Source organism: Lipomyces arxii, assembly GCF_038497795.1.
Source record: "Lipomyces arxii strain Phaff 12-163 unplaced genomic scaffold V1512scaffold_2, whole genome shotgun sequence".
NCBI classification, from domain to species: Eukaryota; Fungi; Ascomycota; class Lipomycetes; order Lipomycetales; family Lipomycetaceae; genus Lipomyces; species Lipomyces arxii.
This window is the reverse complement of record NW_027117701.1, coordinates 1,107,151-1,127,872: the sequence shown is the minus strand read 5'-3', so window position 1 is coordinate 1,127,872 and position 20,722 is coordinate 1,107,151. Positions and strand designations below refer to the sequence as shown.

At 42.9% G+C, this 20,722-nt stretch overlaps 11 protein-coding genes across 11 annotated transcripts; 5 read left to right on the top strand and 6 right to left on the bottom strand.

Annotated features, from left to right (window-relative positions):
- Positions 1-50: 50 nt before the first annotated feature.
- Positions 51-1,205, top strand: V1512DRAFT_202737 (uncharacterized protein; the record flags this gene model as incomplete). The annotated part of the gene is made up of 5 exons (XM_066913268.1): positions 51-89; positions 143-274; positions 324-447; positions 499-593; positions 642-1,205. The coding sequence occupies 5 exons, from the start codon at positions 51-53 to the stop codon at positions 1,203-1,205; spliced, it is 954 nt and encodes a 317-aa protein (XP_066773861.1).
- V1512DRAFT_258678 (something about silencing, SAS, complex subunit 4-domain-containing protein) lies at positions 1,128-2,521 on the bottom strand. The gene is made up of 2 exons (XM_066915485.1): positions 2,116-2,521; positions 1,128-2,067 (listed from the first exon to the last, which is right to left on the bottom strand). The coding sequence occupies exons 1-2, from the start codon at positions 2,285-2,287 to the stop codon at positions 1,268-1,270; spliced, it is 972 nt and encodes a 323-aa protein (XP_066773860.1). The 5' UTR covers positions 2,288-2,521; the 3' UTR covers positions 1,128-1,267.
- A 28-nt stretch (positions 2,522-2,549) lies between these two features.
- On the top strand, positions 2,550-6,892 carry V1512DRAFT_221028 (uncharacterized protein). The gene is made up of 9 exons (XM_066913707.1): positions 2,550-2,733; positions 2,786-2,837; positions 2,886-2,958; positions 3,012-3,275; positions 3,331-3,464; positions 3,513-3,986; positions 4,031-5,920; positions 5,971-6,422; positions 6,473-6,892. The coding sequence occupies exons 1-9, from the start codon at positions 2,696-2,698 to the stop codon at positions 6,819-6,821; spliced, it is 3,726 nt and encodes a 1,241-aa protein (XP_066773859.1). The 5' UTR covers positions 2,550-2,695; the 3' UTR covers positions 6,822-6,892.
- A 652-nt stretch (positions 6,893-7,544) lies between these two features.
- On the top strand, positions 7,545-8,647 carry V1512DRAFT_274332 (uncharacterized protein; the record flags this gene model as incomplete). Its single annotated transcript, XM_066917771.1, has 4 exons — positions 7,545-7,682; positions 7,729-7,797; positions 7,826-8,300; positions 8,344-8,647. 4 exons carry the CDS (start codon positions 7,545-7,547, stop codon positions 8,466-8,468), a joined length of 807 nt encoding a protein of 268 aa, XP_066773858.1. The 3' UTR covers positions 8,469-8,647.
- An 84-nt stretch (positions 8,648-8,731) lies between these two features.
- V1512DRAFT_258672 (heat shock protein 70 family) lies at positions 8,732-10,923 on the top strand. Its single transcript, XM_066915484.1, has 3 exons — positions 8,732-8,831; positions 8,893-9,074; positions 9,131-10,923. Exons 1-3 carry the CDS (start codon positions 8,796-8,798, stop codon positions 10,755-10,757), a joined length of 1,845 nt encoding a protein of 614 aa, XP_066773857.1. The 5' UTR covers positions 8,732-8,795; the 3' UTR covers positions 10,758-10,923.
- Positions 10,781-13,100, bottom strand: V1512DRAFT_258670 (FAD binding domain-containing protein). The gene is made up of 3 exons (XM_066915483.1): positions 12,958-13,100; positions 12,816-12,906; positions 10,781-12,766 (listed from the first exon to the last, which is right to left on the bottom strand). The coding sequence occupies exons 1-3, from the start codon at positions 12,967-12,969 to the stop codon at positions 10,989-10,991; spliced, it is 1,881 nt and encodes a 626-aa protein (XP_066773856.1). The 5' UTR covers positions 12,970-13,100; the 3' UTR covers positions 10,781-10,988.
- Positions 13,101-13,124: 24 nt separating this feature from the next.
- V1512DRAFT_73779 (uncharacterized protein) lies at positions 13,125-14,183 on the bottom strand. Its single transcript, XM_066918496.1, has 3 exons — positions 13,963-14,183; positions 13,642-13,917; positions 13,125-13,591 (listed from the first exon to the last, which is right to left on the bottom strand). The coding sequence occupies exons 1-3, from the start codon at positions 13,981-13,983 to the stop codon at positions 13,280-13,282; spliced, it is 609 nt and encodes a 202-aa protein (XP_066773855.1). The 5' UTR covers positions 13,984-14,183; the 3' UTR covers positions 13,125-13,279.
- Positions 14,184-15,890, bottom strand: V1512DRAFT_73778 (Inosine/uridine-preferring nucleoside hydrolase domain-containing protein). The gene is made up of 2 exons (XM_066918495.1): positions 15,765-15,890; positions 14,184-15,718 (listed from the first exon to the last, which is right to left on the bottom strand). The coding sequence occupies exons 1-2, from the start codon at positions 15,801-15,803 to the stop codon at positions 14,384-14,386; spliced, it is 1,374 nt and encodes a 457-aa protein (XP_066773854.1). The 5' UTR covers positions 15,804-15,890; the 3' UTR covers positions 14,184-14,383.
- Positions 15,891-15,955: 65 nt separating this feature from the next.
- On the bottom strand, positions 15,956-16,831 carry V1512DRAFT_202153 (mitochondrial 54S ribosomal protein uL15m; the record flags this gene model as incomplete). The annotated part of the gene is made up of 5 exons (XM_066913248.1): positions 15,956-16,089; positions 16,140-16,257; positions 16,308-16,461; positions 16,513-16,631; positions 16,679-16,831. 5 exons carry the CDS (start codon positions 16,829-16,831, stop codon positions 15,956-15,958), a joined length of 678 nt encoding a protein of 225 aa, XP_066773853.1.
- A 435-nt stretch (positions 16,832-17,266) lies between these two features.
- V1512DRAFT_251568 (PIF1-like helicase-domain-containing protein) lies at positions 17,267-19,566 on the top strand (the record flags this gene model as incomplete). Its single annotated transcript, XM_066914681.1, has 3 exons — positions 17,267-18,029; positions 18,074-18,559; positions 18,608-19,566. 3 exons carry the CDS (start codon positions 17,267-17,269, stop codon positions 19,564-19,566), a joined length of 2,208 nt encoding a protein of 735 aa, XP_066773852.1.
- A 78-nt stretch (positions 19,567-19,644) lies between these two features.
- On the bottom strand, positions 19,645-20,683 carry V1512DRAFT_251567 (phosphatidylinositol N-acetylglucosaminyltransferase subunit C; the record flags this gene model as incomplete). The annotated part of the gene is made up of 4 exons (XM_066914680.1): positions 19,645-19,696; positions 19,740-20,057; positions 20,102-20,270; positions 20,320-20,683. 4 exons carry the CDS (start codon positions 20,681-20,683, stop codon positions 19,645-19,647), a joined length of 903 nt encoding a protein of 300 aa, XP_066773851.1.
- Between the last annotated feature and the right edge of the window lie 39 nt (positions 20,684-20,722).

Below are 20,722 nucleotides of genomic sequence, written 5' to 3'. Positions count from 1 at the left end.
TGAATTGGTTAGTTGGATTGAGTGATTTCAACAAAGTCGACTACTTCATTATGTTTTTCGGCAGGAATAAGTTTGATGTTGAGGGTCGTGTAAGCTTGCTGCAGTCTGCTTTTATCTTATTAGTTTAACGCTGAGAATGTAGCTGGTAGTTATTAGTGGTGCTTCACAAGGACTAGGACGAGCCCTGGCCAGGCTCTTATTTTCCAAAGGAGCCGATGTTGTTATTGTGGCCCGGAGAGAAGAACCTTTGAAGGCAGCTGTTAAAGAAATTGAGGTTTGGACATGCCAAAAGGTGCAGTTATAGTTAATTGATTAGCACATAGAAAGCAAGAGTATTGGAGGCACAAACAATATCATATGTATCCGCAGATTTATCAATAGCGTCAGAGGCTACTCGTGTTATAACTACTCTTGATAGAGTCCCTGATGTGTTAATGTGCTGTGCTGGTTTGTTTTGTGTTATAAACTTTTTGCAATAACTGATGATCTGCTGTCTAGGAGCTTCAATCCCAAAATTGTTCACAGAGCTCACGTCGGAAGAATTATTAAATGGAGTGTCTGTCAATTACATGACGGCATTGTATCTGGCACATGTATGTTAAGTATCGGATGTCTATGTTGTGTATGATAACAATTGATAGGCCGGATTGAAAGCCATGGCGGCAACTCCTTCACCTACCTACCCACGTCATGTTGTGTTTTTCTCCTCGGTTGTTCACTTTTATTCTTTTATTGGCTACTCGCAGTATGCACCCTCAAAATCGGCATTGCGATCACTAGCGGATTGCCTACGGCAAGAATGTATTCCCTATAATGTTAAAGTTGCGGTTGTGTTTGCTGGAAATTTTGAATCGGAAGGCTATGAGATTGAAAATCGAACCAAACCACAGATCACAAAGCAGATTGAAGGTGCATCCCCTGTTATTTCCGCTGATGAATGCGCTAGATTAATTGCAAAGCAGCTTAATAATGGACAAGAGATGATTACCACGGATTTTATTGGATTCTTCCTGTCTTCGAGTATGCTCAGTTTCTCGCCGCGGATAAACTATTTTGCTCAGGTCTTGTTTGCATTCGTATTGGCCATCATTGGTCCAATTGTGGAAGCAAGCGCACGCCGCAACATTAAAAAGTACTACGAGAAGAAGATTTTTACGGCTGATAAGAAGCTGCCGTTAGAAGAAGACAGATCTGAACAATTATGAATAGATGCTGTTTTTGTCATCTATTGTACAATTGGTTTTCTTTGCGATGCTAAAACGGCAGTCTAACTTGCTGGTTTCTCAAATGTGTCACAATTTCGTAGTTCTTCTTTCTTGTCAATCCATTCTTGGGGAATTCGAAACTGTCGATAAGGTATTTTTGGTAAAGAGTATCCGAATGCAATATCTCCGCGTACTTTTAGTGGATGTTCCTTATTGAAAACTTTGCGAGCAGGTTTTGAATCACTGTGTACTGATGAAGAACGTCTATGTTTCTGATCTTCTGAATCGACACCGTCGAGTCTCACAATCCGAGCTTTAATCTTGATGCCCTTCGCTGCCAGCTGCCTGTCTTCCAATCGTTCTCGCATTAGCCGCAGTTCATTGCCATTGTCGGCTCTAATCTTTTTCTCGCGGTCTTTCCAGCTTTGGAATTTTAGTAATATGGCCTCCATTTCTTCAATCAAACGCGTCCTTTTTGATTCCAGTTCAGACTCTGATCGTCTGTTCTGCACCGGTGTAAGTGAAATGACAGCTTTGATCCACTCGTGACCGCGCAAAGAATCCAGTTGTCGTTCGATACGCAACTTATCGTACATGACTCTATCTCTCTCCAAGTTCTGAAAATGTCGCTCTTCGCGCTCTCGCTTTCTGTGAGTTGAGATAAAATAATCATCCGTTAGAGGATCTGAACGGCCGCGAGTTTTCAGATGAATGTCGTGAAACGCAGATAATGTTGATTCAGATATAGGCATCATTTTGAGTACGCCCGAAGCCTTCGAACGCTCACGGGGTGAGGGCTGTTCCTGGTCGATAGTAAATACTTCGTCGACTATCGGAATTCTTTCATCGTAATCAATTAATGCTGCACTCTGTAAGCTATAATCATCTCAACGTAAAGAGTAGTTTGTACTTCTAACTTCCAAATTATCAAACCACAATGAACTTTCTGTGCCATCACCGGTAGATATCTCTTCCAGGCCATCTGATCCCTGTACTCGATCTGATCGAAGATTGTGCTTTATTTTTTCATTTTTTGTAGGATTATTTGGTACCTGACCACTCCTTAAATCAATTGCTTTCATCGCACAGATACAAATTCCAGCATGCCCATCTGTATCTGTGCCAATTCTTAAAGAGTTCTCGTATGGTAAAGCTCGTTTGTGACAAGATGAGTCTTCTTACTTCAAATTAGGCCTATATAATGCACTTAATGATAAATAGACATAAATTCTTTAATCTACTTAATGGATATAGCAATATGCTTAATAGTACCATTCAACATTAGGCGATCTGTACTTAGATCCTCAGAATTTGTGTGATTTGGGAGAACCAATCTCACTTTAAGCAGAAATGAAACTCTTCCCATCATTCAATCAATCAATTCTACGTTTTTACCAGTACAGCTTAACTTTAAGGGTCTAAATTGATAGGACAAGAAACGATTGCAATTTATTTCCTACTGCATACAATGAAGATATCTCGAAGGGAAAATGCCTGAGCCTACCAGAGTCAGTCGTGGCTTCCACATATAAGTGACCTTTATGTTCTTTTAGTTGCTATTAAACCAACATATAGATTACTGGTCACCAGAAAGTTGAACTAGATGTTGATTTAGCAAATAAAACAATTACAGTATGAATTTATCCGAATCACTGATTCATTGCTGACTTCATTTAAAAGGGATCAACTGAAATTACGATTTTACCTTCAGATTTAACTATCAAAACTATTCGACTTGATTTTCGTCAGGGACGTAAGTCAATTACTTTTTTAAAGTATATGAAATTATGACTGACCGCGTATCAGAGGTTTTGTCAGCTTCTATAAATGGAAAAGTTGCAACGTGGGATTTTGTTGACTACTGGGCAACGACATCCACTTCGGAATTTAAAGAGTCTGCAAGGACGGTCCATCAATATGATGGCTATCAAGACAAGCTTTCGCCTGTCATGGCAGAATCATTAGTGGGAGAGCTGGTTGTTAATTTCCCGAGAGGAGTAAAGATTCAACCTCAAGACTCGTATGGAGTAATTTCAAATTCTAGAATTTCGCCGTCGTTTGCTAGAAATGGTATGCTTTGAAGTCACCGCTTCTTAAAATCGGCAAAAGGCTAATTGCGCAACAGATTCACCCGACATTAATACGGCTTCAACTAGACCTGAGATTTACAATGAGTTCGTCCCATTAACTGTTAAAGTGGACTTTAAGCTTGACAATCCCGCTATCGGCATCAATTTTGTTGCAAAGTCAAGCGAAAATGTGCGTTCAGTCAACTTTGGAAGTCTAAAGTAGCTAACCTGCAAACAGCGGTATACTCATGCATACACCTTGTCTAATCCAATAGGTCTATCAACCAGTAACTGGTTGCCATGTGTCGATGGTCTATGGGAACGGTGCTCATGGGAATTTAGTATAACAGTGCCAAAGACAGTAGGCGATTTACAACCTGCAGATGGTACTGGCGTCGATGGTGTCAATCAAGAAAAGGACGATGAGGACTCGGAACGGGATATAGTTGTTGTTTGCATAGGCGACATTCAGCATGAGGTCACCCACACAACTAATAGTTGGAAAAAAACGGTGTCATTTTTGATGTCATCAATGGTATCTGCACAGCATGTTGGGTTTGCCATTGGTCCCTTTATTCAGACGAATTTATCGGAACTAGAGGAGTCGGAAGAAGACGACCTACATCGATCACAATCAGCAGTAGAAGTTTTAGCTTATAGTTTACCTGGCCGAACAGAAGACACAGTCAACACTTGCATGTTCATGAACAAGGTATGTACCAGACATTGGCAAAGATTGTTATTGACGGAGTGCAGGCAATGGAGTTCTTTGTACATGAGTATAGCTCGTACCCGTTTGACTCGTTTTCTCTCTGTTTTGTCGGAAATGGTCTCGACTGTATGGAGCCGTACTGTGGTCTCGCGGTTGTCAACGATCGTTTCCTTTTTCCACAGGACGTAATTGACCCTATATTCACTACCACTAAATATTTAACGTCGCTTTTAGCAGCGCAATGGTCAGGCGTCAGTATTGTTCCAAAGTATTGGGATAGTTTATGGGTAACTGTTGGCATATGCCATTATATCTCAAGTATGTTTTTACGCAAGTTGATGGGCAATAACGAATATCGATATCAACTTCGCAAAGATGCAGAAAAGATATGCTCCTTGGATATTAACAGAGACCCAATTGGCAAGCCTAATTTGGATTTTCCTTTGGACAAGTCTACTCTTGAATTTATTTGCTTGAAATCTGCTGTCGTGCTTCATATTCTTGATCGGCGGATGACTAAGAGTGGTGGATCTTTTGGACTTACCCGTGTCATTCCCAAAATTTTCTACCAATCTATGTCTGGTGATCTTGCAAATGGTTCTTTGAGTGCAAATCATTTTCAAAAACAGTGCGAGAAAGTCAGTCATGTAAAGCTTGACGTGTTTTTCCAAGAGTGGATTTTGGGAAGTGGGTATCCAATATTTAGAATCACACAGAGATTCAACAAGAAAAAAATGTTTGTTGAGATGGGAATATGGCAGGTCCAGAATACTGAAATGCCAAAGATTGGTTCGATGCAAGAAAAAGAGTTTGTGACGAATGCCAAAAGGTATCTGAACGATGACGAGACAGCAACATCTAACATCCGTCCAATTTTCACTGGACCAATGACAATAAGAATTCATGAAGCTGACGGTACACCGTATGAGCACGTTGTGAATATTAAAGATTCTTTCACAAAACTTGATATTCAATATAACACAAAGTATAAACGACTGAAACGGCATCAGAAGCGAAACAAGAATGCTGGTGGAGCCGCGCCTGTAGTGTCATCTGCTGCTGAACCAATGGATGATGGAGACATGGATGAGGTACTGCTGCATTCACTTGGTGATGTTCTCTCGAATGAGTACGACATGGAGGAATGGCGGTTGACTGATTGGTCGAAAGATGACGAAGATCAGATGACAAACGAGGCATTTGAATGGTTGAGAGTCGACTCAGACTTTGAATGGATCTGTGTAATATACATCAATCAGCCGGATTATATGTATGCGTCTCAGCTACAGCAAGACCGAGATGTTGTGGCTCAGTACGAATGCATTAAATATTTTTCAGCGGCAAAGCCTAGTCCGATGTACTCAACTATACTGGTTCGGACGTTGATGGATCGGCGATATTATCATGGAATTCGAGTAGAAGCGGCCTCTGCACTTGCAAAGTATGCTTTACCAGAACTTAACTGGATTGGTCGATATCATCTTTTGAAGGCCTTCCAGACGTTATTTTGTTTTCCAGACTCGTTAATTCCTCAAGGAAACGATTTTAGTGATTTTCCTACGTACTTTTTACAAAAAGCGATACCGCTTGCGTTATCAGAAGTTATAGGCGAGAATGGTCAGACGCCGCTGTCTGTTAAAGAGTTTCTACTGGATCTGCTGCGATATAACGAAAACTCGAACAACATGTACTCTGACTGCTATTATATTGGCACGCTGATGACTGCAATTTCGAATACCATAGCACGATCAGTCAGTACAGGGCCAAAATACAACTTTGATTTTAACTACAACGCAAGCGCGACTAATGGAACAAACGGTAAAGCCGCAGAAGCAGAATTTATTGAGAAGGCCATTGCCGAAATTGAGCGCTGCCAACGCATTGACAAGTGGATGCCAAGCTATCATAGCCATGTGTCCAGGGTAGCCATACAGGTGCGCTTTTTCGTTCAAAAGAATGATTTGCTAAGCTAACTAGTGTTTAGATCAAAGAAAGATTAAGTCAGGTTGGAGTGGTTGATACATCTATAGTCAGTCTTTTGCCGTTCACGAATGCTGGACTAGATGATGAGTTGCGATTGGCAGCATTTTCCGCAGTTTTGAGTAATCCCGCAGTTTACACTGATAGCGCGAACAAGGCGGTGCTAAAATATGTTTTTAAAACAATTTTAAACGATCAGTGTTTACAATTGAAGGTTGAGATGATTAAGCTCCTTGGAGAGACTTTGGGGAAAATTAGTATGCACAAGTACGGTGGAGGGAATAAACTTGGCGGCGGTGTTGGGTCGTTTATGATTGTCGAAGAAACTGGCGGAGAAGTCACAGAGTCACGGCAGGATGAATATAAGCGGACTACTATCGAAGGCTGTCTTGCGATTGTGAAGGAGCAGTTTTCTGACAACGATGTACTGAAACGAGGTATCTGGCAATTACTATCGTAAGTTCAGTTTGGATGGTATGTATGTGCAACTGTTAACTGTAGTCCAGGTCATCTAGATTAGATATTTTGGAGAAGAAGTTGGCGCTTGACATTTGCGAGATCCTGTACTATGTTCGACCATCCAAAGTGGTGAAGCTTCGGGTCCCGTCGAGCAAGCAGGTTGTGGCGAAGAACCTTGGCAACGGGCATATTTTGTTCTATCGAATAGATAGACCGCTCCCAACCGTGATTCCATATGTGATCTCGGAAGACGATGACGAGGACGAGCCCGATCTTGATGTTGAACCAAATTTTTATATTGATCTTACAAATTCAGCTCCGAATGTCGACCTGGAAACAATTAAGATTCAACCGAGGGCGCCTGCTAAGATAAAGCTGAGTTTGAAGTTAAGCTAGATGTGTACATTAGGATGAGTGTTTTGATAGAGTGTATAACTAAGAGAAGCATTTGATATTTTACCTAAGAACTGTTCCGCGTAGAATTGAAGCTTATAAGTTAATGAATGGTCTGTGCATCTCTGTGCGTTTAGCAAAGCCATCGCGCTTGTAAAGGTTCTGGAAGTAAAAAAATATCCCGTATATTTAGAGTTTATTGTAGCAAGTGAGAAAATTTTAAGCGAGAAGTTATTTAAGTAAAGTTCAAGACGAACTGCTAGTCATCGCTCATTCATACATTGCAATCTATTTTTATCTCAACGGCGACGGTAATGTTAAGAATGACACGATAACTTTAGATTATCTACAGGATCTAGCGAGACGGTGTCCACTTTCAGCTGTTGTGTTACGATGTTATTGCGATATCTAATCAATCAAATAGCGCACAAGCAGTTTCAATGTCGTTGAGAACCATAATAATTCCAGCTTCTGGTATTTAACAATTCTGTAACATTTAATTGCGGTTCCAATATTCGAAAAGCGTTTTGTTCTACACACCTAGTCAGATCGCAGCTACAGTGTCGCGAGAGCCTGAAGGGAAAGAACCTCTCAAAGCTTTGCCCCTCTCACCATCTGTAATGTGACCTTCCAGAATCGTAATTGGATGTGCTTTATTTAAGAAATGCAAAATTATGGTTGGCTAACAAGCGAGTAAGGTCTCACTTATGTACTAGTATTCTTATTATGGCGGCATGTTGTCAGAATGGACTTTTATTGCACCGTGATACATATGCTACACATGGAGCGTCCATCACTTTTGTTGAAGTCACAACGTCACCGAATATGGTGGAATTATGGGCCATGGCTCCGGGCTATGGAAGGGCTAGCAGATTCCTCCATTAAAACCTATTGTTGACTGCATTCACAGTCAAAATCAAAAGATTGGTATCCAGTTTTCCCATACCGGTCGCAAAGCTGCTGCACATGCACGGTGGCTGTGCGGAAGAATTGCTTACAAGGAATAGAAGGTGGGTATTCGGATAAGATTTTTGATTCCAGTGCCAGTCAAATCACGCCTGACTTTGTCATGGACCGAGAAATCACTGTCGATATTAAATTTCTTGATTAATGTTTGGGACGAAGCTGCAATTCGCACAGTTGAAGCTGGTGTGGATGTTATTGAAATTTATGCTACTCACGGCTACTTGGTCAATCAGTTCTTGTCCCCTACGACCAACTTGCGAGCTGATGAATGGGGCGGAGAAAATAAGATTAAGTTTGCAGTTGAGATTGTTAAGGCTGTCAAGACTGAGAACATCCTACTGCTTTTTCGAATGTCTGTCTCTAACAAATTGGGGTATAAGAATGAAGGCTGGACTGCTGAAGGTACAGTCAAGTTAACAAAAATTTTGGTCGAACTCGGTGTTGATCTTCTACACGTGTCGTCGGATGATAATGATCCCAACGCCAAAATGGTCTACGGCCCTGTGTTTCAAACAGGTCCTGCAGATATGACTAAGAGACTGTTCCTAAGCTTAAATAGCTTCAGTCGGTGCCATCCACATCCCCGAGGTCATCGAGCAAGTACTTTATAAAGGTGCTGATGTTATTTTTGTGGGACGACCATTCTCTCACAATCTCAGTTTAGTGCTTGACTTTCCTAAGTAGTACGATAAAATTTACGGTTAAAATCCTTCATCGAATTGGTTATACAACTGGTCATTATCAAGGCTAGTTAGTTATTCTGTAGTGGGATCTATATAATTAGTGTAAATCTTCGTGCCTTTAAATTTTTAGAGTTCTAAGTCGCACTAATAAAGTACAAACCCCATGGGTACGTAAATTGGGTAAGGGTAATAAATTTTTTTAAGCTGGGTCTACATTGCAGCGGCCAAAATTTTCTCATTTTCTTTTTCTTTTTTCTCCTTTCTCATCAACAACGACAAATTTCATATTTTTGTCTTTTTTTTGTGTTTGTTGAAATAAAAATAGAAAATGTCTGAAGAAGTTTTTGCTGGTGCGATCGGAATTGTACGTGACTGTTAATCTAGACTGCTTCTCGTTCTTGTGTTTTAACTGAGCGCTCTTTTAGGATCTCGGAACGACGTACTCTTGTGTCGCTACATACGACTCAGCTGTCGAAATTATTGCCAACGAGCAGGGTAATCGTGTTACACCTTCCTTCGTTGCTTTCACCGACAAGGAGCGTCTCATTGGTGATGCTGCTAAGAACCAGGCTGCTCTTAACCCTACTAACACTGTCTTCGATGCTAAGTATGTCGTTATTTGATATGTGATACTATGTGATGATGTACTGATACACTCTTAAGGCGTTTGATTGGACGGAGATTCGATGACCCAAGTGTCCAGAAGGACGCAAAGACATGGCCTTTCAAAGTCCTTGCCGACTCAAATGGACAGCCTTTGATCGAGGTGGAGTACCTCAATGAGAAGAAGACTTTCTCTCCTCAGGAAATTAGTTCTATGGTTTTGCTGAAGATGAAGGAGATTGCCGAGGCTAAGCTTGGAAAGAAGGTCGAGAAGGCTGTTGTCACTGTGCCAGCTTACTTCAACGACTCCCAACGTCAGGCTACTAAGGATGCTGGCTCCATTGCTGGTCTTAACGTGCTTCGTATTATTAACGAGCCTACTGCTGCTGCCATTGCTTATGGTCTTGGTGCTGGCAAGACTAAGAAAGAGAAATACGTCTTGATTTTCGATCTTGGCGGTGGTACTTTCGATGTCTCGCTCCTGAAGATCGAGGGTGGTGTTTTTACCGTCAAGGCCACTGCTGGTGATACTCACTTGGGTGGTCAGGATTTCGACACAAACTTGCTTGAGCACTTCAAGACAGAGTTCAAGCGTAAGTCCAAACTCGACATCAGCGACGATGCCCGTGCTCTTAGACGTCTCCGCTCTGCTTGCGAGCGTGCTAAGCGTACCCTTTCGTCTGTCACTCAGACCACTGTTGAGATTGACTCGCTATTCCAGGGTGAGGACTTTAACACCAACATTACCCGTGCTCGTTTCGAGGATCTTAATGCTTCTCTATTCAAGAGCACTTTGACTCCTGTGGAACAGGTCCTTAAGGATGCTAAGGTGGAAAAGAGCGCTGTTGACGAAGTTGTCCTTGTCGGTGGCTCTACTCGTATCCCCAAGGTACAGAAAATGCTTTCGGACTTTTTCGACGGCAAGCAGCTTGAGAAGTCAATCAATCCTGATGAGGCTGTTGCTTATGGTGCTGCTGTTCAGGGTGCCATTTTGACCAACCAGGCCGTTGGTGAAGAGACTGAGGACTTGTTATTGCTTGACGTTGTTCCTCTCTCGCTCGGTGTCGCCATGGAGGGCAATATTTTCGCTCCTGTTGTTCCCCGTAACACCACCGTTCCTACCATTAAGCGTCGTACTTTCACTACCATTGAAGACCACCAGACAATGGTTCAGTTCCCCGTATACCAGGGTGAGCGTGCCAACTGCTCTGAAAACACCCTTTTGGGTGAGTTTGACCTGAAGGGAATCCCACCCATGAAGGCTGGAGAGCCTGTCTTGGAGGCCATTTTCGAGGTCGACGCCAACGGTATCCTGAAGGTCACTGCCCTCGAGAAGTCTACTGGACGTACTGCCAACATCACCATCTCCAACTCTGTCGGTAAGTTGTCTTCGCAGGATATTGAGAAGATGATTTCCGAAGCCGAAAAGTTTAAGACCCAGGACGAGGCTTTTTCCAAGAAGTTTGAACAGAAGCAGCAGCTCGAGTCGTACATCTCGACTGTTGAATCCACCATCACCGACCCTAGCATCTCGCTTAAGCTCAAGCGGGGAGCTAAGGACAGGATTGAGAACGCTTTGTCTGACGCCATGGCTGCGCTCGAAATTGAGGACGCAACCGCGGACGACTTACGAAAGGCTGAGCTCATGCTCAAGCGCGCTGTCACTCGATCCATGTCGACCCGTTAAATAGTTTGTCGGTTTTTTTTTTTGCTTTATTTAGTTTTATTTCAAGTGCAATCTGGGTTGGGATCAAGTATGTATGTGGCCAACGTATATAACAAAAGTTGTTTTCATTAATTCGTGCTTGTAACTTTGTACGCAAAAAGAAACGTTTACCTCATCTTATAAATGACGTTTCTATTGCTAAAAACACGTAATACGTTGCGTAGGTTAATATGTATATACAGGAACGAATAACTACAGCTCGAGAACTGGGTTAGTACCCTTGAGGCGGCCGATGACGGCATTTGGCGCGTATTTTGGTATCACACGGTCTTCATGAAGCATCTCAAACTCCTGGGTTGCGTCTCGGCCGGCAAAGTTAACAATCGCATTCACACCGCCCGGATGGTCAGGCAAAAAGTTAGTGCAGTCCATGACCAGGCCCTTGACAATGACCCAACAGTCAGACTTGGTATTGTGTTTAGCCACTTCTTCCTTTGTGTACTCTTTGGTCGGTATCGAAAACTCTTTAGGTCCTGCCTTCTTGGTCTCCGCCGGTGCGGCAGACTCTTCGGTCGAGTTCGTTGATGTCGATGACGTAGTTGCCAACGAACTTTGGCCGGCTTTGGCACCGTCCCAGTTCACAGTCACTTGACCAGGAACCGCAGGATCAAAGTGTAGACTGATCATGCCCAATCGCTGACCGGCACTAGATGCACCATCCTTGATCAACTTTTGGAACAAATACTGAGACGCTGAGTCTCCCGCAACGCGACCGTAGACAACGCAACCGAGCAAGGATGACCCGCCTAATCTGTTTGCGCCATGAACTCCGCCGGCAAGCTCACCGCAAGCAAACAAGCCATCAAACGGCTTTTTCGACTTTTCGTGCAAAACTTGAGACTTGTCATTAATTTCAACACCTCCCATAGTGAAATGTAAAACGGGAGTCATGAGTGCAACGTGAAAATTGTCGTCGTTAATGTCAAAGGGTCCATTAGTAAAGTACTTTTTGCCCCACGGGTCAGATTTCTTGCCAGAAGCGTAGTCGTTTTCATTTTGGAAAACTTGTTTTAGCTTATCCTCGCTACAGCCGATTTCTTTTGCAAGTTGGCGGCCAGTCATTTTGCGCATCAAGCCACGGCCCGAGTAGTGTTTGGTATGGAAGTCCAAAACTCGAGACGCATTGCCATTCAAAACCAATCTGATTGGGAACTTTGTTTTAAACATCTCACCAGAAACATAGTCCCGATGGCCAAGATCGTTGCAAAATCTCTCACCATCTGCGTTAAGAAGAATACCACCTTCACCTCTAAGAGCTTCAGCAGCCAAAAATTTCCACTTGTTGTCGGGATCTTTCGGATCTACTAATCCAGTCGGATGGACCTGAACCTTTTCAAGATCAATTCCATGACCACCGATTTCCATAATCATTTTCTGACCATCTCCCGTGGCATGTGTTCCATTCGTGGTTGCAAGACCGTACACATCAGGTCTGTACTTTTTCAATAAAGACGACTCTGTAAAATCAGCAGCATATCCACCGGTAGCGAGAATGACAGGGCCGTAGAGCTCTTTTACTGATCCATCTTCAGCTTCATACTGAACACCGGTAACTTTAACCTCACTGGAAGAGTCTTTGAGTAACTTGACTACGCGAGCTTTCTTGTGGATCTGTACCCGATCCGGAATTGCTTCTGCGTAGTCTTCAAGCTTTTCCATAAGAGCGTATGTAATTGCCATACCAGGAAACTTTGCGTCATGTCCACGATGTGTTCTAGGCTGACTATGACCGCCTAGTCTTGAAACTAAAGTCAGATCGAGCTTAAAAACGTCTTGAAGCCATTCGACTGCAGCGGCTGAATTGTAAGTCAAGACTCGAATGAGATCGGGTCTTGCCAAATCACGAGCGGATTTGATTGTGTCATCATAGAACTGCTGGACTGAATCCGCGATTTTAAGATCAACTTGGGTTCGAGTAAGTGCTCCGTTAATTCCTGAAGTTGCTTTGGTTGAGTTTCCCCCAAAGAAGCCTTCAACTGTTAAAATTGAAATACAAAATAGAAGTAAAAAATGGCTTGCCTTGTTTATCAAGGACTATGACATTAGCACCATTAATTAGCAGCTGATGAGCAGCGGAAAGACCGGAAAGTCCACCACCAACGACGATAACCTGCTTAAAGTGAGTTTTAATGATGTCAATGGATAAAACACAGAATCTTACGGAACCAGACATTATTGACAGTAGAAATTGGGGTTGAAAATAAAAAAAAAAAAATGAGAGGTGAATATGGGAGCAAGAGCGATTTATGTACCGATATACATTTCATTCACGTGTTTTGAGTTTAGAGTGCGGGGAAGCGAGAGAACGTGAACGTGAAATTTGAAATCGAACAAAGCAAATGGAATGATTGGCCGAATATTTATCTATTCACATGAAAATAATGCAGAAATATTCATTGAAAATTAAGAATTAAATCAAATATATGAAGAAAAAGGAAGAATAAGTTGTCAGTTTACGAACAAATGGAATATCTTTAGTCTGACTACATAATGTTCATGATCAACACTAGCATTACCGTAACTGCTACATAAACAAGTGGGTTTTTGATTGTTACTGCTCCTGAATTGGTGGTGCTTGCTATCGCTGTTGGCGCAGATGTGCCAAATCCTTGAAAGATCTGGTCAGATGAGGTCGAAGTTTGCGTTGGTGTAGATAAACTTGAGGAAAGAGTTGAAGCACGAATATGATGCGACGTCTTGGTCGAAGTGAAGGTGTGAGGATTTGAAGCGCCACATTGTCTGTTTTGGCGACAGGCAGAAACGCACGAGTTGTCAATACAGTTGTCTGCACACATCTGAATTTGGTTAGTTAGCTGACTTCTTAATACCAGAATACTGAACTTGCCTGAACTTCTTCCATACACATATAGTATGGAATGGTTAAACTGTACTGAGTCAAGTCTGGTCCTTTTCCATTTGAACATGTGCATTTATAGTACAAATTGTCTGGATAACATATGTTTGCCGTTACTGTGTATTCCTCGTTCATGCAGATCAATGGACACGACGACACTTCTGACGTACACCACGCATATCTGGTGTTGTAATCGACCAACGATGCGTTAAAGTTCGGATATGTTTGTCCTCTTGCACTAGAGATCAGAATGGCCGCTATTATAAACTATATTTCTTTCAGTTTTAGCCATATGCTGTGTTTTTTACTTACGAAGTCCGGATATATCCGCATTTGCACTCTATGTCAGTCCTTTGACTCTGCGACTAGAATCTGATTTGCCCATTTCGATACTATTTATATCCGTAACATGGTTTTGGCCGTAGCACCTCAAACGGCTACAGGGGCCCGACTTAAAATAGCACATGCACCGCATCAGCATATGTATCAATAGTCTTATTTTCCAAGTCAAAAACAACGCAAACAACGCAAACAACGCAAACAACGCAAACAACGCAAATAACGCAAATTACGCAAATAACGCAAATTACGCAAATAACGCGAATAACTCAAATAACGCAATGAAATAATTATGAATTTTTAGGCTTGGAGCTACTGACTTAGTTGGGTTGTCCTGTTCGTTTTTGCTGGACAATTATTTACACTTGCTTAATTCGGTCATAAGTCACGTGCATTACATTGACTCTCCCAGTAGTTTGTCTAGCAACGCCATCCCAAACATCTTACTCCCCGGTCCTTCTACAGCAACACCTACCCGATTACCTTTAGTCACATCTAGCCATTCTCCAATATCTCGCGGGGGCAGTGGCTGATGCTCATTACGCTTGGGAATATTGCGTTTATCAACAACGCACATTCCTGAGCTCCATTGTCCTGTGGTTTCCATTCTCAGGTCAACATTGGGCTTGACTTCAAACATCGTTTCACGTTCTTCGTCACTCAATAAAGCGTAAAACATTGTAAGAGGATCATGCATCTCAATGTATCCGCTTGAGTCATCATCATCAGTATTAGCTGAAACATGTCTATCTCCGCCTTCAAATTCTAATATATCATCCATATTTTTAAAAGAAGAGCTCAGCCATATAGACATCCAGGTAGCCAGAGGAGAGCCATCTGGGCGCGCTACGGCCGTGGTATCTAGCCAGAACTTGCACCGATCTACAAACCAGGTTTTTCGTAGTCGATGCCGGGTCGTGATATCCAACGGAAACAACACAAATTCAACTGGCTTATAAGCTTTACTCTGTGGTCCTCTAAACAAATCTGAAAAAGCAGATGCTGACGGTGGGAGAGTGCTTCCTGGAGTTAGTGATGTTGTGGCTAAAGTAATCGCAACGGCTTCAACATCTGCATAAAAGTTGAATTCAGCAAATGGATTCATGTTACCGGGCATTTCAATGTTGCCTCCCATGCAGATGATTTCCCGAACTCGACTGAACGTGACTGGATCTTCTAATGCCGCTCGAGCAAGATTAGATAGGGGCGCGACTGCTACTATTGTCACCGTATTTTCTAGTTCATTTCTCAAAACGTTCAAAATTTCTCTCCACGACAAAGTATGAATCGGTCGATAGCCAATCGCGTCACGCATGACTTGCTCTCGTGTCACGACCTGATCTGCTGAAAGTGTTGCAGGGTCTTCAAACGGCAACACAGCGGTCGTCGCAGGCGAGAACTGAGGAGCCTTTGTATGAACACCACCAAGCCCATCAATTCCATGAAAATATTCTGCTCCGATTGTACTTTTAGAAGATACTGGAACCCTCGATCCTAGTGCAACAATTGGCCATTTGGTCTTATCCGCACGGTTGACATGTTTATGGTAAGAGAGCAACGGTAGACCGTACTTTGTTCTATAGTCCCGTTCTGATTCTAGGACTTCAAACATCGCAATCACATTAAAAATCGAAGTAGTCACACCTACATTACCAAAGCAGAGTGATATCAACAGGATTTCACTGTCTAGGGTATTAAGAGCCAGTAAAAGCGCAAGAACATCATCGATCTGTTAAAATATTTAGTCGTATTCAGCTACTTCAGTATCATCGTACACCGGGATCGCAGTCTACAATCAACTTTCTCTTACTCATGTGGTTCAAATATAGATCGAGCAATAATTTGTTGTCGATACTCGCGATTCAATCATCTAAACTTAAATCGAGCACGTTTCCACAGAAATGGCTACGAGACTATTATGTCATCACTTAATATTATACTATGTACAGTATCCAATGTTTGTTCCTTATGCTTTTTGTGAAGGTGCCAAATAACCCCGAGTTTCTGGATTTCTATAGTATCCCAGTTCCCTGCGACTAGTTGGAACAGATTCAATTGGAATCGTTTCAAAGTATTGTGGTTTTAACAACGCACGCAAGCCTGATATGTCATTAGCTGGTATAGACTGTTGCTTAACACAATATACATACTCAGCCTGTTGTAATGCTTCGTAACAACTGTTCCTCCAGCAGCTTCAATGGCTTCGATAGCTGTTTTTGAAGCAGAAGTGACCGTAATATTAATTGGTGAGCTCAGCTTATCTTTACCCTATAAACAAGTCAGGAACAGTCTAATCAGAATCCCCCAGTATAACACACAGTCGCAAGAATTTTTACACCATCTTTAATACCACGGCATGCTCGAGAATCCAGTAGTTCCTTCATTGTGATTGGTTTTGTGGGATCTAATCGACCCTGGTCAATCCAGCTCTGTAGTCGGCTGACGTTCAATTTCACCAAATCTTGATGCCCTCTTCGTTACTCAATCAGTTCAATACTTCCTTCTCTTGTTCAACTATATTACCTATTTCTAAATCCAAGTTTGGGTAGCATTTTATGCATTGGAGTCTGCCCACCTTCAAACCAAGGCGCGTTTCCTTCTCTTTTGTGCTGACCATTTTGACCTCTTCCGGACGTTTTGCCCTATAGATTAGCAATGACCCTTCGTATTTTAGTTTCCATGTCCTTACTTTTCCACTGGAAGGACCTCGGCCAAGTCGCTTAGCCCTCCTATACGCATCCCTGTTATTTGTTAAAGCAGACATGATTGTCCGCACAGTGTTGACCTGTGGATTTGGTCTCAAAGTACCAGAAAGTATCACCCGCCCGACACCAAACAGCATTAGCCTTAATTGCATCATTCTGTATTCCAGCTTGACTGAATTAACGAGAAACCGATGTTAAATTCAATTGCATCAAAATATTCCGACGTTTACATTTTCATGGGTATAGTATACTCAAAGGCTTACATATTCAAGGGTATAGTACTAGTTAAGGCAGACGCGGGAAAACGTGATCTGATCAAGCGCGTGAGCGCGACAACAAAATAATCGCGACAATTAACCAAAACACGCTTTCCAGCACGCGTTCTCGTTCTGTTGACATTTTGCTGTGTTAAGTAGTCAATACGGTCTGTCTATACGCGCAGAGGCTTTCGGTTCATGCCCCCGTCACCGCTTCGTTCTGTTCGTGGTTGCCTTTCTCTTCATTTACCACCGTCTCAGAGGCTTTCCTTTGGTTCTCTGCTTGAGCGGCTTACTATTTTGAACATTGCAAAAATGAGTGTTCAAAAGCCGTTTCTTCCGTCATCGCCATTACGACAGCCGTCTTATCGACTACGAACTGAGTCGGTTGCGTCTACAGTGGCCATTCATTCTCAAGGCTCATCATATCTAACAACATCAGCATACGGGGTTGAACCACAAAATCCTATTGTTGTTTTTGACGAAAATGATATTGAAGACGACGATAAACTCAGCTTTGAATTCGATCCTCCTATGCAACCCCTGCAAAAGCTAGCACAACTACCCACAAAATCAGCACAACCTATTACAGACGACGATGATTATGTTGCAGTTGCAGACCTCTCTACAACACCTTCATGGCCAACTTCTTCGCCAGCGCACAACACAGCTACACAATCCGCAAGACAGGTTCAGCCAGTTTCTGCATACAATCTAGCTTCAAATGCCAGAAACTTCTCAACTAGTGCTGTACAGCTGTCTGCTCCTCAATCTACTAATACCGAACAAGGTTCATTGCACCTTGTTCAAACTTCCAAGCGAAAGTTACCTAATTGGAGAGACGATGACTTTACCAGATCCAACAAACCGGCTAGACCATCTGGTGACTTATTTGAGATAGATCCGTCTAAAAAGGCAATCAAGACACGGCCGAGGCGTAGTAGACAGAATAGTAACACGGCCGAACCGCCGGTCGCGCCGAAGAGGCTTGCAAAAATATTTTTGAGCGACGAGCAGAAGAGAGTGGTTGACATTGTCTGTATAGATAAGAAGTCTGTTTTTTTTACTGGTTCTGCTGGTGAGTTTAAAATCTAGATGTTTGGAATCACGGTTAATGGTCAGGCACCGGCAAATCTGTGTTGCTGCGTGAAATTATTAGTACGCTCCGTAGGCGCTATGCGCGTGAAAGTGAAGCGATTGCAGTGACTGCATCAACGGGTTTGGCCGCGTTTAACATTGGCGGTGTCACGTTACATTCGTTTGCAGGTATCGGTCTTGGGTTCGGAGGCGTTGAAGACTTGGCCCGGAAGATCAGAAAAAACAAAAAGGCATTGCAGAGATGGCTACGGACTAAAGTGCTTGTTCTTGACGAAGTCTCGATGGTTGATGGCGAGCTGTTTGATAAACTGGACGCGGTGGCCAGGATGCTAAGAAAAAGCGTTCGTCCGTTTGGAGGCATCCAACTTGTTGTCACTGGGGATTTTTTCCAGCTGCCTCCTGTGCCAAGTAACGGCAAGCCTTCCAAATTTGCATTTGACGCAAAGTCGTGGAAGGCTGCGGTTCCGTTAACAATCAACTTGACGCAAGTGTTTAGACAAAAAGATCATGGTAAGTGTTGTGATCGTAAATTTCATGCTTTGAGACTAATGGTTATAGTCTTTGCAGATATGCTTAATCAGATGCGGGTTGGAAGACTATCAAATGACGCGATTGAACAATTCAATAAGCTCAAGCGGCCATTGGTGTTTGACGATGAGATTGTGGCCACAGAGTTGTTCTGTACCAGAAACGAAGTCGAGGATTCAAATCGAAAGAAGATGGAGCGTTTGCCAGGCGAGGAACACATGTTCCTCGCAATAGACAGCGGTACAGCGCTACCGGAGACCCGAACCAAGTTGTTACAGAACTGCATGGCTCCGGAGCGTGTTGCTTTGAAAAAGGATTGCCAAGTGATGCTGATCAAAAATATGGACGAAAGTCTTGTGAACGGATCGTTGGGGATTGTGGTTGGGTTTATGAGCGAAGGGGTGTATGCGATGAGTCGCGACCGCGAGTATAGCTATATGGATGACAACGGAGAAGAAATACCTGAGCAGTCGTTAGCTGCTCTTAATCGGAGGGACGATTGCGAATCGGATGACGAAGATTTTAATCGATTACGCCGCCGACGGGACATACAGACGAGAGAGTTTATTTCAGCGAGCGATGGTGCACCCAAATGGCCGTTAGTACAGTTTAGGCTCGGGGACGGGACCACGCGGGATGTGTTGGTTGTGAACGAGACGTGGAAGACGGAGCTGCCGAACGGGGAAGTGCAAGCGCAGCGGACTCAGATTCCGCTGATTTTGGCATGGGCGTTATCGATCCACAAAGCTCAAGGACAGACGCTGGAGCGAGTCAAGGTTGACTTGAGACGGGTGTTTGAAAAAGGACAGACATATGTGGCTTTAAGTCGGGCCACATCGCAGGACGGGCTACAGGTTTTAAATTTTAGCGCGGTCAAAGTCGAGGCGCATCCAAAGGTTATTGATTTTTACAAGTCTTTAAAGTCTGTGAACGAGCCTAGTCGGACCATAGACGAGGAAGAAATGGAGGCCGCCGAGTATGGCGGATGATGTACATAGCTTGAATAGAATTATACACGAATTTGTGCGCATAATGTACATGATTGAATGGATTATTATACATATAATTCACCTGTTTCGTAAGACAGGTTTGGCAGGATCCCACGGACCTTGGATCTCACTGTAATGTTAGAAAGCGAGAATAAAGGAAGCAGAACACATACTTTTTGTACTGCTGCAGTGCAATAAGCCAGCCTGGAGCTACAAATACGGCCGAAAAAATGGCAATAGACCAGACTGCCAATGCCCACCAACCACCGATATAAAGGATTTCAAATTCTGTGATTGTAAAGAAGATTGCTGTCAAGATTAAATGCGATAAGAATGAGTAGGATCTGATCCAGCGGGAGAAAATAGGGAATAGTCCGAATAGCTCAATAGAGAACAGTAGGAAAGAAAATACGCTTAGAGTTGTCGACAGACGAGATGCCAACATCGTTGAAGCAGATACTGCTAGGTTTGTGGATAGTGTAGGAGGGAATCTAAAGAGTGAGCATTGCACTGGGAATAGCAGACAAGTACGTACGCCTTTTTTGAGCCAATTGAGTAATCATGAAATATTATGTTAAGCAAGAACAACCAGAACGAAATAGCCCAAATGGAGTCTGAAGATGTTGATTGCGTCAATGATTTTAGCACTGGAGACAGACCAAGAAGAGTTGAGACGATCAGGAGAGCAGATTTCGCAGTTGAGACTGTTAATGTGAGTAAAACAAACAAGCAATCAATATGCTGCCAACGCACTTCTGCTTGAACTATTCATGTCTCCAAAGATATCCCACGCACCATATCCAATCAAGGTACAGACAGAGCCAGTGGATGCGAACAGAGCAGGATTCCATTCTCTGTCATGAATGAGAACAAAGACTCCTACAAAAATAGCGACAGTGCAAACGTGCAATACAATGACAGTTGAGTCAGACGACAGAGTCCAAAAAGAATATTGCTGGACATGAATATTTCGCTTTAACTGTGACAGAAAGGAAGAATCGACGTAGTTATCTGGATAAGGCTGTTGAAGCCAGAGTAACTTCCTCCATGGTCTTTTTGCATAGTCTAAACTATTACTTTTACTTGACTTATATATCGAGTCACGTTCAGCAGCCATTATAGCATTATAGAGTGGGCATTGCTGTTGTGTGAATTG

Coding starts and splice junctions, on each gene's coding strand:
- V1512DRAFT_221028 (XM_066913707.1), top strand. CDS start 2,696: ATGCCTGAGCCTACCAGAGTCAGTCGTGGCTTCCACAT. Junction 3,276..3,330: donor GCCGTCGTTTGCTAGAAATG/GTATGCTTTGAA, acceptor ATTGCGCAACAG/ATTCACCCGACATTAATACG. Junction 3,987..4,030: donor CTTGCATGTTCATGAACAAG/GTATGTACCAGA, acceptor GACGGAGTGCAG/GCAATGGAGTTCTTTGTACA.
- V1512DRAFT_258670 (XM_066915483.1), bottom strand. Junction 12,767..12,815: donor CATAGTCCTTGATAAACAAG/GCAAGCCATTTT, acceptor TAACAGTTGAAG/GCTTCTTTGGGGGAAACTCA.
- V1512DRAFT_73778 (XM_066918495.1), bottom strand. CDS start 15,803: ATGAGTAAGAGAAAGTTGATTGTAGACTGCGATCCCGGT. Junction 15,719..15,764: donor TTGTAGACTGCGATCCCGGT/GTACGATGATAC, acceptor ATATTTTAACAG/ATCGATGATGTTCTTGCGCT.
- V1512DRAFT_73779 (XM_066918496.1), bottom strand. CDS start 13,983: ATGCGGATATATCCGGACTTC. Junction 13,918..13,962: donor TGCGGATATATCCGGACTTC/GTAAGTAAAAAA, acceptor AAAGAAATATAG/TTTATAATAGCGGCCATTCT. Junction 13,592..13,641: donor TGTGTATGGAAGAAGTTCAG/GCAAGTTCAGTA, acceptor AACCAAATTCAG/ATGTGTGCAGACAACTGTAT.
- V1512DRAFT_258672 (XM_066915484.1), top strand. CDS start 8,796: ATGTCTGAAGAAGTTTTTGCTGGTGCGATCGGAATT. Junction 8,832..8,892: donor TTGCTGGTGCGATCGGAATT/GTACGTGACTGT, acceptor GCGCTCTTTTAG/GATCTCGGAACGACGTACTC. Junction 9,075..9,130: donor AACACTGTCTTCGATGCTAA/GTATGTCGTTAT, acceptor TACACTCTTAAG/GCGTTTGATTGGACGGAGAT.
- V1512DRAFT_258678 (XM_066915485.1), bottom strand. CDS start 2,287: ATGAAAGCAATTGATTTAAGGAGTGGTCAGGTACCAAATAATCCTACA. Junction 2,068..2,115: donor TGATAATTTGGAAGTTAGAA/GTACAAACTACT, acceptor TACAGAGTGCAG/CATTAATTGATTACGATGAA.